The 16133-nt window shown below is 44.1% G+C and overlaps 1 protein-coding gene across 1 annotated transcript in view; it reads right to left on the bottom strand.

Annotated features, from left to right (window-relative positions):
* Positions 1-1076: 1076 nt before the first annotated feature.
* The window catches only part of LOC128722115 (protein pellino), a 32389-nt gene continuing 17332 nt past the window's right edge, over positions 1077-16133 (bottom strand). The window contains exons 3-8 of the mRNA XM_053815951.1: positions 12614-12845; positions 4678-4869; positions 1810-2097; positions 1569-1722; positions 1300-1477; positions 1077-1210 (exon numbers count right to left, since the gene is read on the bottom strand). Of these exons, the coding sequence (XP_053671926.1) occupies positions 1084-1210; positions 1300-1477; positions 1569-1722; positions 1810-2097; positions 4678-4869; positions 12614-12845 (1171 nt within the window). The 3' untranslated portion in view covers positions 1077-1083. The remainder of the gene's footprint in view (positions 1211-1299; positions 1478-1568; positions 1723-1809; positions 2098-4677; positions 4870-12613; positions 12846-16133) is intronic.

Below are 16133 nucleotides of genomic sequence, written 5' to 3'. Positions count from 1 at the left end.
AACGATAAATGTTTCCTAAAATCTCAATTGCTACACGATTGGTCACTCAGCTTCTCCAGAGAAAAGAAAAATGTTAATTATAGCCAAAATGTGCTAAGTAGACGCGCTACGTTGAATCCATCGCATGCTGCTAATTCATTTCAGTTTTACAACACAACCGAACACAAGCAATGATTCTGGTAATTCGTACCGGAAGCAATAGAGAATTCGGCTGTAATTTAAGACAAAGAGACATCTGAGGCGCGACGTGGCGAAATCGTCATATGAGCATGAGTTTCCCTCGCATAGTATTAAAACAGTCTTGCGCGCAAATTTTGCCGATCCTACAATTACCACCAGCATGCATGGAAAACACTCGAACCACTTCCGGTATAAGTGCTTGGACCCAACCGCTAACACACAGAACAGAACCATAACCTATGATGTGCGGTGCATTACGAATCGGGTGCCTCTTTAACCGAACACACGGAATATCGTGTTCACTCCACGTGGACCTGGTCTCAAGCTATATAAAATGTTCGTAGCACGTGTAGGTAGTGACCAACAACGAGCGATTACTGTCTTCTCACATTTACTAGTTATGTTTGGTTCGATTCCTATTGTTGATTGTTTATTCCGTCACGTTGGCCATCAACCCGCTGATGCTGCTACCGATGTACACCACTTTCATTTTATTCGATTGAAAGATAATAACAATAAAAACAAATAAGAAAGCGAAAAATAAAAACAAATATTGAATCAGAAGAAATAATATAGATACATCAAATAAATGTTGATACAAAAAAGATAAACTCAAATAGTCATAAAGAGAATGTTCATGATAATGCAAAAAATTGCATAAATCAACAGTACATCTACACGCCAATAGAGGGCGCTGCATCGCGCACACGACATAAAGCGCTAGATGGCGTTAGCCTTCACAGTCGCTCTGGTGGCCGGTACCCAAACTGGGAAAGAGTTGTTCGTAAAGCACAAATTTGAATAAAAATAAAATCGATCAGTTGAGCACAATGAGACACACGAACGACGAAAATGACGATGATAACGATGACCACGACAAGGACGTTGAGGATGATGGCGAAATTAGTCTAAATTATCCTGGAAAATCAGCTTAATGTAACCGGGAGATCCTACAAGCGGCGCCGCGCAGAACGGACATACCGACTGGAAATCGTTGGTACCATGAGGTATATCGACATTGGCCCAATACCTAGAAGACAACCAGAAGAAGAGAGCGAAACGAGACATGTATTAGCGTTAAATGATGATACTTGAGTGCTTTCACTCGCTGATATTTACTTGACCGTTTTTTCCGTCGCCATGTGACCGCACGGATTGAATGCATACGTTGGTGGGCCAGAATCCACGTAAAAAGCAGGCTCTACTCCCATACACAGCGTTACTACTGGACCGACTTCCAGACACATCGGACACCGACGAGCGTTCGTGTTTTTATCTTGACCCCAGCCGTGTTGTCCTGCGATCATTCCAGCATACAGCGTGTGGATGGGATAAACAAAGACGATTAAAATGCTATATAACTAGGATATCCAACGCCAGAAACTCACCTTGTACGTGACCACAGTTGAGATATACGTAAGGCTGATTGACGTGATCACCCAATGACACTTTTCTAGGAATAACTAACGTGTTCAAACCGACCGGGCACTGAGGTCGGCCCGCATTGATTTCGTCTACGAGCTTCTCTAGGTCCTTCTTTGTCTGCAACGAGAAGCCGCCCAAACAAACGAAAGATCATTAGAAGTGCTGCTTGCGATGGCAGGTTTTCCGTAGCCCCAGCACACTTACCGGTGAATGCCGCAACCCTTCAGCCGAGCGCCATAGTAGCGTCGCTCCGCAAAGATCGATCAGCGTGCCATCCTGTAGCACGTTGGATTCGTCGTATATTTGTTGCCCTTTCTGCTGAGCGGATCGGCACTCCCGTAGGCTGAAGACATCGCCACCGACCGACGTTTCACGCCACTGACCGCAATCCGCGGTGCCACCGCAGAATTCGCCCTTCGGGTGCATTATTAGCACGCCGTTTGTGGTCAGACCATCGATTTCGACATTATCCTGCCATTTGGTAGCTTTTTCCTTTAAAAATAACAACACCAAAACATTAGTTTGCTGAAGTTTTTTTTTAACTATATGATTTTTAAATTTAAACCCATTTAGTATGGTAGATTACAATATATACGTCACTAATTAAACAACAGTATCGTGTTTTACTTTCTGAATATATTAACACTGCAAAGCATATTCAAAATGACGCACAGGAAGCGGCCGCAACGTAATTCAACAGTAATTTGCAATATTACTGCGCAGCAGCAGCAGCAACAACGCCACCGTAACTCGTATTCGCATCGAATGAAAAAGATTCCGGTATCTTGGCTTAGCTTCAGCGAAGTGGTCGCCGTTCGACGTGATCCCGTCGTCGTTTCGGGCACACGATTTCCTTTCCAATTGCAGAGAATCGAAGATCCGGCATTATCTGCACGCCGCCTGCGATGTACGTGATCGAAACAACGCACATCCGCAAAGGCTTGGCCAATGTGCAAGAAACCATCGGCGACGGCGTCGTCGTTTATGGGAAAGGTGAATCAAGAAGAAACCAAAGTTGTATTGAGCTATCCAAAAATCCAACAAAAATGAGAGAGGTATGACGCTCCATTGAAGGCCAGCAACGCCGCGGCAGAAGATTCGTGAGGCAAAGATGTGTTAAAAAAGCATAGCTTAAAGACAAAGTGTACGGTATATTTTGACAATGATTGAAAGCTTTGTCGTAGAACAAAAAGGCAATAAAAATTAAATTTTACTTAGTGGAGAATTTAGGATGATCATTTATATGTTTTTTTAATCATTGCAGTATTCATGGTGATCAATAATATGTTGATTTGATCATTCATATGTTAATGATCACCTGATTCGAGCTTGAACGAAAAATGTCAAATAAAGGAAAATCGAGGCCGGAAGTCCCCTTTCAGACGTCATTACGTTAGCAAGAAATATGACCTCAGAATATACCTCAGAATGAGGAAGTTCACATTGAGGCTTTCTAACCTAATATCAGTTTGAAATTACCTTCAATCTGAAATTAATATAACAAAAAATAAGCAAAATAAAATATATTCAACCAATTATCAAGGGGCTTCTATGATTTAAATTTGTAAGAAAAGTTCCAATTGTGAAATTGTGCATCTGACTCAACGGAGCCAATGATTCATCTATTTAGTCCGATACCGTTGTGTCAATTAGTTCCACACGTCATCGCTCTCACTGTACGTAGTGCCAATTTGTCCATCCGGAATTCTCACTATAGAATATAGTCACCTTTTGATAATTTCACATATCAAACCAATTCATGCTTCTCTTGCGCTTTCGATTTCAGAATTTTATTTATGAAACAAGCAACGTAAATCTCACACCACGATGCAGCTCCATCACGTTTGACATAAATATCTCCTCCCTTTTTCGACTCATTCATATCGCTACTGCAACTCCCATGTGCTAGAGAGTCCGATCCTTCTGTACGCGTCGCGGCAATGAATTAATTGCACAGCGCAAGATGTTACGCGGGGCGACTTTACTACTGCCTGTTAGAAAACAACTCCAAAATATTTGTTCGACCACGCAACGGCCAACACAAAAGCCAGTTATCTAAGCTGACTAAAAAAAAGCGTTCCAAACATCCAATTACGGTGGGTGTGCATTGGATCCCGCACAACACGGACGAAAGAGCCGACATGCTTCACATCACAAAACGCAGGTATGTAGCTCTACCACCACCGGCCGGGGACCAGTTCCAGTAAGCCGGTTGGGATTTTCATTATCATTACCAACAGAGCGCGGCGTCTCCACGATATCGTCGGTAGCAAAAACAAAATCGAACACTACGATGCCGCGCAAACTAGCTCCCGTTCATAACGCATAATATAATGCTGTCGTGGCACGAGACGTTCAAAGAGCCTTGATGCAGCATATGATGATCATGGTCACGAAAATGCGCCAACATGCCGCTGCCTACCGGACGGATAGTAAAACGATCGCAGAACCTGTTTGAGAGACTGTTTCAGTGGCCACTTTCAGCGATCCTCCTCCCCGGTCGGCTATTGCGGTGGCAGTTTTCGTACGGAAAATGACAAGACCACCTGCTAAGACCAGCACCAGCAGCTGGCGCTAGTGCCCCACCACAGCTACGAGTGCTATCCTTCTATTTCACCTGTACTTGAGGTAAAAGTACGCTTCGACACCCAACCGAAAACCGGTCTACTAGCGCGGGGAAGCATACTGAACAGCGGTTGGCCACATTTACATCCGTTTTCCATTTTCAGTCACCGTGCCTTTCCCTGCATTTACTCTGTTACACGTGCAATATGTCACTTTCTTTCTGTCTCTCTATCCCACCTAGGCGCAGCAGCACACAACCCGAAGGCTGGCGCAATTACAAAAACACACACACACACACACACATTACGCATGTTTGGCCTCGACACTTTCCGCAAGGGTGACATAAGTAAGTATTTCTCTTTTTTCCCTCCCGTTTTAGATAACTTCCGTTTGAGCTTCCAATGAGCTTAGTTTGCTTTTCATGTTGCCAAAGCGCCCCGGTAACGGGCCCTTCCATTCGCAAACATCGTAACCAAATGAGCGGACAAAAGTGTACAAGCAACGTACCCCTAGGAATATGTTTCTGCTGGAGTCGAAACCTGCCGCATATATCCGCGTCTTGTTGCCATCCGCTCGATCGACCAAGATCCGGCAGGCGAATCTGGAAATCGTGCTCTGTACAATTTTGGTATCCTTTTTGTCGCCCGGGAGCGTGTCCATCACAACGAAATCTATTGGTGACTCGGATGATCGTCCAACCTGCAAGGATAGGAAAATAGGAGAGAGTTTTATATAACATGTGCAATTTATGTAACGTTCTTCAATGATTATACTAAAAGAAACCAGATCACTTATGTACTCATCCAAATAAGAAGACTTAAAAGGCAAAAAAATATGTGCAATTAAACGATCTGGTACGATATTGATAACGTATCGTGATAGTTGAGAGCAAAACCCCAAACCCAAGCCAAACTAAAGTTGAGTATTATCTGGCACCTGCGCAAGGATGAAAAACGGGGCTATAAAACCAAGAGGCCATACAAGTGGCATTGGAAGCATTGGCGAAATAACACCACCGTTCGGATTTTGGAGTCGTCGCGTGTAACCATTTAGCGCGCTGGCTGTATTACATTTCAATGACTTAATCATCGCGGTGAGCTGGTCCCACCGTCTCTGCCACACACTACGTGTTGATTGAAAACAGAAAAATATCCCATATGTCGAGGAGAAAAGAAGCAGGTAGAAGGCGCCAGAGATAGTGGGACGAAGCCGGCTGAAAAGGAAAAATAAAACACCACCATCAGGCGTTCAAGGGGGCTTTTCTAGCGAGAGACTCCAACACAACCGCTGGCTCAAATGCACAAGTGCATGAAGAAATACGCGAAGTGTTAGCCACGACAAACACATCGGCAGCAAGGGCGAGCGTGCGACACCGAAACCGAATCGGACAATTAGAAGAGCCCACTTCTAGCTTGCCGTACTTGAGGGAATGGAGAGAAAATAAATAGGGCACGCGTGGCCCTTTGTGGTCACTCGTTTGTGGCGCAGTAAGACGATTTTGTTGGCCGTTTGTTTTCCAGCACAAACAGGCCGCAATCTACCGTCACTTATTAGGTTGCCCTGAAACGAACAGTTTAATTAATAACAACGACATTTCCATGTACACTATCAACAACGTGTTGATACTGTGAGTTAGAAGTAATTTATAAGCAACCTAGTTTGATCATCATAATTTGATACAGAAATTTTCAGCTTTATAGCAAAATCATCTATTAAAAGACGTAAAACAACAGCCATTCGAGAGTGATTGTTTATACGCACACAAAATCAAACCTCGAGCGCACAATAAAGCGAAATATAATCCCGGCCACAAGGGGAAAACACAACGGCACGTTTCCAAGCGCTCACGATCACACACCAAAATCGGCACAACCTCACCGGCGAGAAGGACGCGAAGCGAGAAGAAAAAACGGCATTTTCCTGCAGCCCATCGGCGGCGGCAGCCAATTTTTCTGCCAACCATTGCACACAAACTGACCTTCGCGTTATTTCATTGTTTCCCCTTTGGCCGCATCGATATGGCCCGCATTACTATGTGCGGCCACGGCTGTGATGAAAATCCAAACACATCTTGTGGCAAGCGAAAACGATACGAATATATCCCCGCCGCCCATGGCTCTATAACTCGCGAATCATCCCATCATAAACGGTGATGTGGACCATGTGCAATCCATCGTGCCCTTCACCGTACGAATGACTCATGGCTCTGATGGTGAAAATGTTGCACCCATGCAACGCGAGCTAACGGTGGTGGTGCTATGCAAATTGCCATGAAAACGTTATCTTCAGACCGGAGAGCACTTCTTCGATCCGAAATGGCATGGCAATCGGTAGAAGTGTGCACTCGAATTCATTACCCCATTGGCCACATTGGCCAGCGTCGTTCATCAGCAAACGCAAGAGCAGATCCCGGACCGATTTGGAATGCAGCATTTCTCTTAGTGCTGAGCTTCGCCCAGTAGCTTTTCCACGGCTAAGAAAATTGAAATTTCATCCCCATCTGTCTCTCGGGAATAGCATTTTGGTGTGGCATGGTCGCCATCGAACGCGTTCCACCATCATCATCGCCATCTCGCTGTGCTCTGCTTACACAGTGACACAAAGAAAGTGCAACGATCCGGGTGAACGCGCCCGCCGGCCCGGTGCTTTGCGAACTTGAGCAGATTTGTGCTGCTTCTGTGTCTCAAGGACGAACGTCGAACCGGGTGAAGCTTTAGGTGCATCTTTCGTCTGGTCTCGTCGGCCGCGAGTGAATGTGTTGCAAAAGAGCAAAAGACCCCATTACCCAAGCGCCAAGGACACTGCCGCTCGGTGGGTGGTCGCGAACGGATGGTGGTGCATTTTGCAACACAGGATTCTATCAACGAAATCGGTAAATCGTATCCTGCAGGCGGCTCAAACACACCATGACTCTCTCTCTCTCTCTGTGCCTGGTGGGTGGGATTCACGATGTGCAACCGTTAGGAAGAAGGATTAAGAAGGTCGTCGTCTGCAGGATCTTACTCCGCTACTATCTCCCAAGGCTACAGCGTGCAACTGCGCACGGTGCCTGGCCGTTAATAAGCCAAAAATTTATCGCCTCGAAAACAGTCGCAAACAGTTGTTACAAATTTCCTGCTCCACGAAGTGTGAAGCGTGCAATTGGCCGATTGAACCTAAGGGGTGTCACCATAACGATTGGGAAAGTTCATTCATCCTGTCGTTTCGGTACGATATCGAAGGATGAGACGATTTGTTTTGAAAATAAACACCATTTTTCGAATACACAACGTCACTAACGTAAACCCCGCCGTTACGATAATATTTTCCGCATCAAATAACTCGAGCAAAAGTTATACAAAATACCCCTGGCAAATACACAAAACGATGACCCCCTCTTTATGCAAGAAACTTGGTCTCGCCGTAGCCTGGGCGTATATTTATTTGCCTGTCCAGCATCGGGAACGCAAAGCGTGCGAATTAGTTTCAACATCGCTGTTTACCGATAGTCGCCAGGCTCCATCTTTTATCCGTGCACTTTCCGTCGTACGGTCGGTGCATCGTTTCCCGTTTCGCCGGTACTCGCGTGTCGCTTTCCTTTGTGTCCATTTATGCTTGAGACATTCTCATGGCGCTGGAAAGCCGGACAAAGTGGGTCCGCTCTCTTTCTCGTTCAGTATACAAGCGAAAGCAAATAAACAGTTATACACAGAATCTTGCGACTCTTTAGCGATCGCTTTCGCTCATTTAAATCTCCCTTCTTTGTGTTGCAATTAAGCTTTGAGCAATAATTCACTTTATGGTTATTTTAACGATTTATCAAAAATCTTCTCTGCTAGCTCTGGGAGTTCTACGAAATACGACATCAAGACTATACTCAGAAAAATGCACGTTGCTCGTGCAAGCACTAAATTAATAAAAACTAAAGCAATCCAATATGCCAAATAATGCCAACATGCCAAGAATGATCGAGAAAAAAACATCAGTTACACAGCTCTATTCCTTTGAAACAAACATTATACCCGGACATTAGACGATATGTCCTTCAAGCAAAATTTTGCTACACATAGTGACAAATAAAAACGTATGTTAACAACACCCCTCAACCTTGGAGGCATGCAATAAAATATCTTTTCATACACACTGCGGTTGCTGCGGTTTTCTGTACATTATAGAGTTTCATGGAAAATTCTTTTGCTACATTCTTTTCACTCTGGTTTTTTATAAGGCTGTTTTCTCGGTTAACGCACCCCATTGTCGCGCTTGTGGCAATAAAAAAGAAAGTACCTGTCTAACAAATGTCAATCGTTGCTTTTACGAGTGAAAATTTGTTTATGTTCTGCGCGACATTTCACGGATGGTGTCCACCACATTTGGATGAGTTTATTTTACTCTTTGAGTTACAAAAGAGGCATTAACTAAACAGCTTTATGTTTACTTTTTAAAGAGCAACAAAACATCAAGAATGGTATAGAACACAGATCTAATGTGAACGCAACTTCCTTTTGATTATTATGGCGAAGGAATAATCGGCAAATATACGAAAGAGGAAGATACCTATACTTAATGTTGGTATAACTTGGCCAACGTCATTTACAGTGTTTACAGTCGAGCCTCTATAACAGGCACAACCAACTTCAGGTTACAACTTCAATGATATCATAGCAGATTTCATGAAAACATAATTGCATGGATTCAAGGCATAACTCAAGAATTTCCTTCCCAACCTGAAAACCCTTGGATTTCCTCCCGCTTGGAGCAGTACACACGATCTTCTCTCATCCCACATCCAACAGACATTTCTAAAAATACTCTACGTATAGTCCATCGTAGATGCACCTGAGTAGGAGAAATGTTGAAACTGTTGCTACCGCTCTTAACATTGACAAACAATTGCATCTGTATGAGACTGACTCGGAGAGAATAGAGCGTGGCTTGCTGCAGAAGCGCATGCGGACTCTACGGTTATTGACCGTTGATCTTCGCTGTAGTTTATGAACAAAATAAACATCCCCGAATCCGTAAAATGTATATTTAAACGATACATTTCTACGCCAACAGTAATACGATTTAAGATATATCTTTCCATTGCGCTTTTATATCAAATTATATTTTCTCAACTCACAAATTTCATACAAATCTATGTTTGGAAAACCTGTGCCTGTGTCACTCATGTTCTGTGTTCCTGGTTCTAGCCAACACAGTAGTGGAATTAACGCAAAGGTTAAACTCCTCATGCGCGACGCACATACGGAACACTGACGGTAAATCGAGGAAGCCAGACGCAAACAGCGACAAGAAACACTCGCCGCCGCCGGCAAATAAAACCCCGACAATGAACAGTTAGCCCCCGACACGACGCCACATCTCTGAGGGCGTTGAATGCACGTCCCATCCAACCAACAGGCGGTGGGAAGGAAAGCTTACGATTTTCGCGCGAAACGACACGAGGAGAACTCGTTTGAATGCACCTAGCGTGCCCTCGCGCGGCCAACATCAGTGGGGTCCCAAGTTCGGTGACTCCTCGACGCGATCTATTTTTACCATTCAAACAAAACAATAAGTCACACCGACCGTGGGTGTTCTAGTGTTGCGGGCGTATGCTAGGGTGGTATAGTTGAAAACATAATAATTAATACAAAGCACCGTTAGCGCTCGAAACATAGAAGCCCATAGTTTTATGATTATCTGTGTTTTTTTGGCAACAAACAATAGCTTCCTCTCGTAGTAAACAACGTGAATTAGGACCCTAATGCATGTTCAACAACAACAAAACTCATGAAACATTCTCAGTTGCGTTAACGAATAGGTATAAACGAAACAAAAGAAAGAGCGAGAGAAAATCGAAAGAGAGAGTACCGCCAAGACAAGTGCATTGCATTGCAACTGCAACTAATAGCTATGTTGTGGATCGATTTTTTTTCTTATTATTTTCATGCATCTTTTCCCCGTCAATCATACCCTTCTCAAGAATCAAACGATTGCTCATTAAAACTTATTTTTTACGTCGTAAAATCAAGCCGAGTGGAAATGGGAGAATAGAGGATAGCGAATCGTCTTCGCTAGAATAAGGGCTGCAGCATGTCTCTTCGTGGAATATGCTTTTGATTTCAATATCGTTTATTATGCTTTCGACCACGTACTCGACGTCATCTGTCGCATTAGGCCGCTCGGCAGTATTTAACGTCGCTTAGGTGACAGTTACCGCTATAACATCGTACTCCCACCCACAACAAAGTCCGGTTCACCTCCGGTTAATCCATCGGCCATGTTTCCTTTTCTTATATCTCTGTCTTTTTTTTACGAAACTTTTTTTCCTCATTGCTCCTTACTTCCTCTTTTTTAAATAGACGTGCAAACAGAAAAACATTCTTCAGTGGCGCACTTCGAAGGGGTTGCGTAAGGCTTAGACTTCGAGTAACTTAGTAGCTAGAGTACTCAACTCTTATCGATAAGGCGAGAGTTTTAAAAGCTCTTGACTTGTATCAGAGATTATTGATTTAATATTCTAATCCATACAGATTAAAACACTGCGTCACTGAGTTCGAACAAGAATAAAAAAGCCTCAATGTTAAGATAATTTCAATTGTAGTCTGGAATCAATCAAAATCTGCTTTGTATGATTTGAAATTGTCCATGTAGCCGAATAGTCACTCTGCATACGAAGAGGCTCAATCAACATTACTTGCAAATATTAATATTTTTTTCTTTATCCTAGGTACTGTGCTAGTTTAAAAAGCGATTTCTAGGAACTAAGTGATATGAAAAATGTATCACCCAATAAATTTGATCACCGCTAGAATTTAAAAATAAAAGGTTTGCTAAGTATGACTAAATTTAACTTAATATTGATTAGACGATAAAAAAAATTTATCCTTTTAAATTCAAATAGTGTGTTCCATTTACTTTAAAGCCAGAATGAATTAATGTAGAAGATACGCTTATGGGAGTATATGATACACCTCCTGTCTACATAATACCAACTATGAAATCCTAACAAACTATAACTACAAAGTAAAACGCTTGAACTTTAACTTAGTTTTTCGATCAAGGGCAAATAATAACGTTGCTCAACTGCTTTTCAATTCAAGCTAGAATCAACACTTTGTGTGCATGCATAGTTGCAAAACTGCAACAGTACATAACGATTCAACAATTGCATCATCATCATTCTTATGCATTAACACACCAATACAAAATCTGTCTGTCTGTCATATCGCATTCAGGTAAATTTAAGATAAAAAATTTTGACTTTTTTTTTCAATATTTTAGAGAATTTTATCTAGACCACGCATAAATCGAGCACATCGCAAGAAAAGTACGGAGAGCATTGAGCAAATTCCCCACGAAGGTCACACAAAAGACGAACAAAAAAGATAATACACATACGTACTCGAGCTTCCCCAATCGTTTCCCCACGGATAGTACAAAACCTGTTTATTTTTTCACGCTACTTAAGCTGGTGCAATCTGTACCGGGGCATTCAAGTGGCAACGTTCGCGTTATCACCGGATACGAACCAAGCCCCTTCTGGCTTAGTAAAACACACGCGTCAATTTTTATAACTTATCAGTAAGAGTCAAATTGAACAACGAGACATCATCCACTGGCGGAAGCATAGATTCGAAATTCCATGGTTTCTTATTTTTTTGCTCAATACGCCATGTTGGCACTTTCATATAGAGCATAGCCGAAAAATGTAGATTCTTTAACTATTTTTACCATGCATTCAATGAAGTATGACCCGGATAAGAAAATAATCATAACTATCAATCACCATAAGCCAAGAAAAACAACTAAATAAGCATCATCAAAACTATTTTTATTTAATAACAAACTCTGGCTACCTGGCCAGCCCATCCATTAACCGATCGCAGGCTTGTGATACACACCCGAAAAGAAAACATAAAGAAAGTGTTTTCCGGCCCTTTGCCCAAAGACACGCTGGTTACAAACCTACTGTAGATAGGCGCAACCGGACGTGTGTCGCGACAGAACGGAGAGGAAGGTCCCATCCGACTATAATGGTTCCCGGAGACCGGAAAAGATTGCGAAGCTATTTACAAAGCGCCGCCTGTGCGTTCCACCGGAAGCGGTGACATACTTTTCCCGATTTGCTTTTGAAACTCACTTCTGCCCTGATCGTAAGATTCTACGCACGCGCTTTTTCTCGCTAGTGCGACGAGGCAAGCCAACAAAAATCAATGAACACCTTCAATCCCAAGCTCAAACCTCCGGAAAGCCCCAGCTAATGATGCACGGATTTTGGGAAGGGTCAATATTTGGACGGGATCGGTTTTCTGAGAATCTTCCTAGAAGGCCCTTTAAGCCATTCACAGCGTATCGTGTTAGTAAACGACCATATTTGGCAGTGAACATGATGTATTTTGACGTAAAATCATATAGCTAGTTGACCACCGAGTGCAGGCAGTCTGGCAAAACTTTTCGAGCATATGTGCCTCACCTGAAACATATCCGTGTCCGGATCCTCTTTGTACTCTACGATGACGGCCTGGTTGCGGGACAGCGTGTACGATATGGAGTGCTGCTTGGCGTCCAGGATGGCCTGGGAGGACTGAGGCGACTGGACGATGTAGTGCTTGGAACGCTTGACGCCGTTCGATTCGGTGCGCTTGTACAAGACGAACTTCGACCGGCGCCGGCCGCGATCGCCCTGTGGTAGAAAGCCATTATATCTGTTGAAAGGAGAAAAGCAACGAGAACATATCAATCAATTGTGACCGCTAGCGGGGAGTCTACCATTATGCGCCTGCTATTGACAGTCACCAATCCCTCCCGGATTTTGGAAAGGTCTAGGGGCACACCCCCATGGTGTGCCTCCGGATGCTCCGAAAAACAAAAACAATAAATTACACTGATTCGCCGTCAGGCGACAGTCGCAGGAAAAGAAATGGTAATTAAAATTAAAATTCTACGAGAGAGCCAACCTAGCGAGAGACTGAAAAGTATATCATTTCCACAAAACCATCGCACAACGGGCTGGGCAAAAAAGCAAAAAAAAGGGAAACGGTCAGATACGGGATTGAGGTTAATGCGTGGAGAACCAGTGGAAACGACGATGATGAGGGTTCACGGCTTCATTAGTGACGCCCGTTTAGACAAAAAAACGAACATTTTGCCGTCCATCAGTCGTGCAGAATCGAGCCAAACCCACCCAATCGAGCGAGGATAACATGTCCTGCTTTAATATGCCTTTTTGCGGTATTTGTGCCGCACATTTCTATTTAATCGGTCTGAAACGTGGAAACCCGCAAGAAAAGGCGCGATAGACCCGGAAAGAAAACGATATCGAGTTACTAGCGACGATAGAAATAAAGCCAGAGAAAATGTCCTGACGCTCCCCCCGTAAGGGCGCCTTGGTATCGGATTCCCGTTGTCGTGGATTCTTTCTCGGGTGATTGATCTTAATCAGTTTTATGATTAACAATCCACCGGAATGGCAATTGTGGGGATGGCGGCAATTGTGCACACTATTTTGCTCCATTAATGACAGCCACTGCTGCGGACCTTGGGAGCTCTGAATTAATAATATTCCCCCACGAAGCTTGCAGCGGTAACACAAAAAAAACATGAAACAAAGAACCATGAAAACTCCGGACCCGAATGAAAATTAATTGGATGCCGCATCTACGAATTGGCCCAATCCACGCATCGCATGCTCGTTTGCACACACACACACAGACCACCCCCCGACCACCGACACCGAGAGGGCGCTTGCTCCAAAAGCAATCGGAAGGAAAATCTTCCCCCTTACACAACCCCTTACAACCTTGACTTAGAAATGGCCAGCCGTTACACTTGACCAAACGCCGGAACGAACAGCGCGCGCGAAAAGACACGTACATGTGCGCCAAAACCGGCCAGTGCACAAAATGAAAAAGAAAAAAAACGCTGTAAAAAAAACTGCGCATATGAAAAAATATAATTAACCTTACAAAGAGACAGCGAAAAGACGCGAAGGAAAAAGCGGAGCACATAAAAACCACTTCTACTTCCGCTGAATTATTTCTGACGGTTTCGTTTCTTTCGAGTGCTTTTGTGGCCAATGATTTTCAGTTTTTTTTTTGTTTTCATTCAGCGGCATGATATACGAAGCATCGTGCAGAACGAACACAACCCCGTCAAACGGTCAAGGGTATCAAAGGCGCACACGAAAAAAAAAAGCGTCCAACACAGAGCGCTGCTTTAGCCTGACCAGGATGTAGAGCGCCGCCTTCGATCGATAATACGGCCGCAACCTGACGAAGACGACCGTCGACGTTGGCGTCATTGGAGCGTGTGCAGGCGCGCACACCTTCACATTATCGACCCGGGCAGCTGGTAAATGCGGCCGAACGTCAGATTATTATTTGATTTGTTTTTACCCACATTTTGCCCATTGGACAAAGGCACTGTTAACCCAGCCACGCGATAAATGACTGCAGTTTTAACCTTCACTGAAAGTGTGGCCCACAAATCATGCGACTACCTGCCGCGTCCATGTTTTAGATGGTTAAACACAAGGATGGGTTGAATTTTCCGCACGATGTAACAAAAAATGCTCCGTGTACATTTGGACTCACCTTCAGAGAAAGGCACGATTTTTTCACTAGTCGCTTCCCTTTGTTCAATCATTCGTAACTTTTACCATTCATTTATCACGAAACAACAACAAAAAATGTAAGCTAACTTTCCCAAACCCACCCCCGTTACAGTTCCAATCAATGCTAATTCGAAGCAAATATTCATATCCCTTATCCAATTCCCGCCCCACACATGAGTGTGATTCTTGCCGAAAAATAAATCGCCCGGAACGGTGATTGTGGCTTGTCCCGAGGCGATTGGTTGGCTAGCAAAACTGGAACAGCCTTTTTCTCACTGCTCGTGTGCAACACACCGATGGGTGGGAAACACAAAACGCCACCGCCGCCAGTGACAAAAGGGAAAGAGTGTTATCTGGTCGGTAAAATCGACCCACAATCGATACGAGAGCACCGGCACGAACAACAACACCATATGATGTAATGTGGCCCGCCCGTGTCTCGGTTCGAACACACGCTTATCCCGTTTCCAGAGACCGAGAATGAGACAGAAAAAGGGCTGCAAGGCGTCCAGAGACCGAGAATGAGACAGAAAAAGCTACAAACAACACCCATTCACTGCATACACAGGGCATGGTTGTAATGATGTAACATACGATGCGATAATACTGGACACACGTAGAAGTACTATGCTAAGTAGATTAGCATATGCGTACTATCGATGCACCAAGAGAAGGACGACGGCTCTAATGTGTCAAAGCGCGGTTCAAAAGTGGTTTAAAAGCGGTTCAAGGTTGTCATACCTATCTTCGAGCTCTTGAAGCGTTTAGCAAGTTCAGCGTGTGCGCGTTTCAAAACATGTAACTGCAACAAAATGCTCGTCCTAATTAAAAAAATCCCGCAGTTGCACGAAACACGTTCTCACTGGCGCATGAAATTCTCGCGTGCTTTATGAGCCCAATCAGATCACCAGAAAGGACACCCCATTGGCCGGATTGCACGAAGCAACCAACCTCACGATCCGAAACGATATCAAACGATGAGCTTTAATTGCCAAGCAAGTTAACGCTATGTTAGTTCTTCCTGACCAAGCACGCTCACGTCAATCAGAGCGATCGCAGCGAAACTGAACCACGGCGAGTTGTGCTCAAACACGCCACGGATGTGAAAAGAGTAGTATCGATCCAGCCTTTGCAGGCGCATAATCAACATCATCATCATCAGGGTCACCCCCGGATGATAGGAGGTCATAAAAATCATCTATCACATCCTCGTGTGACGCGTCACCTGGTGGTCACCTTCACGCTCTGTCCGGCTTTTGACATCGTGAAGAGCCCCCATATTCGCACACACTCTAGTGTCCAACACCCATACGTACACTTTTGGCTAGGCTTCCCTTTCAAAGGCACCACCACCAGTCGAGGATGACACTCGAGAAGGATC

This window comes from Anopheles nili, chromosome 2 (genome assembly GCF_943737925.1).
Source record: "Anopheles nili chromosome 2, idAnoNiliSN_F5_01, whole genome shotgun sequence".
Taxonomy (NCBI): domain Eukaryota; kingdom Metazoa; phylum Arthropoda; class Insecta; order Diptera; family Culicidae; genus Anopheles; species Anopheles nili.
The sequence above is the reverse complement of the archived record's forward strand: the minus strand, read 5'-3'. Positions and strand labels throughout refer to the sequence as shown.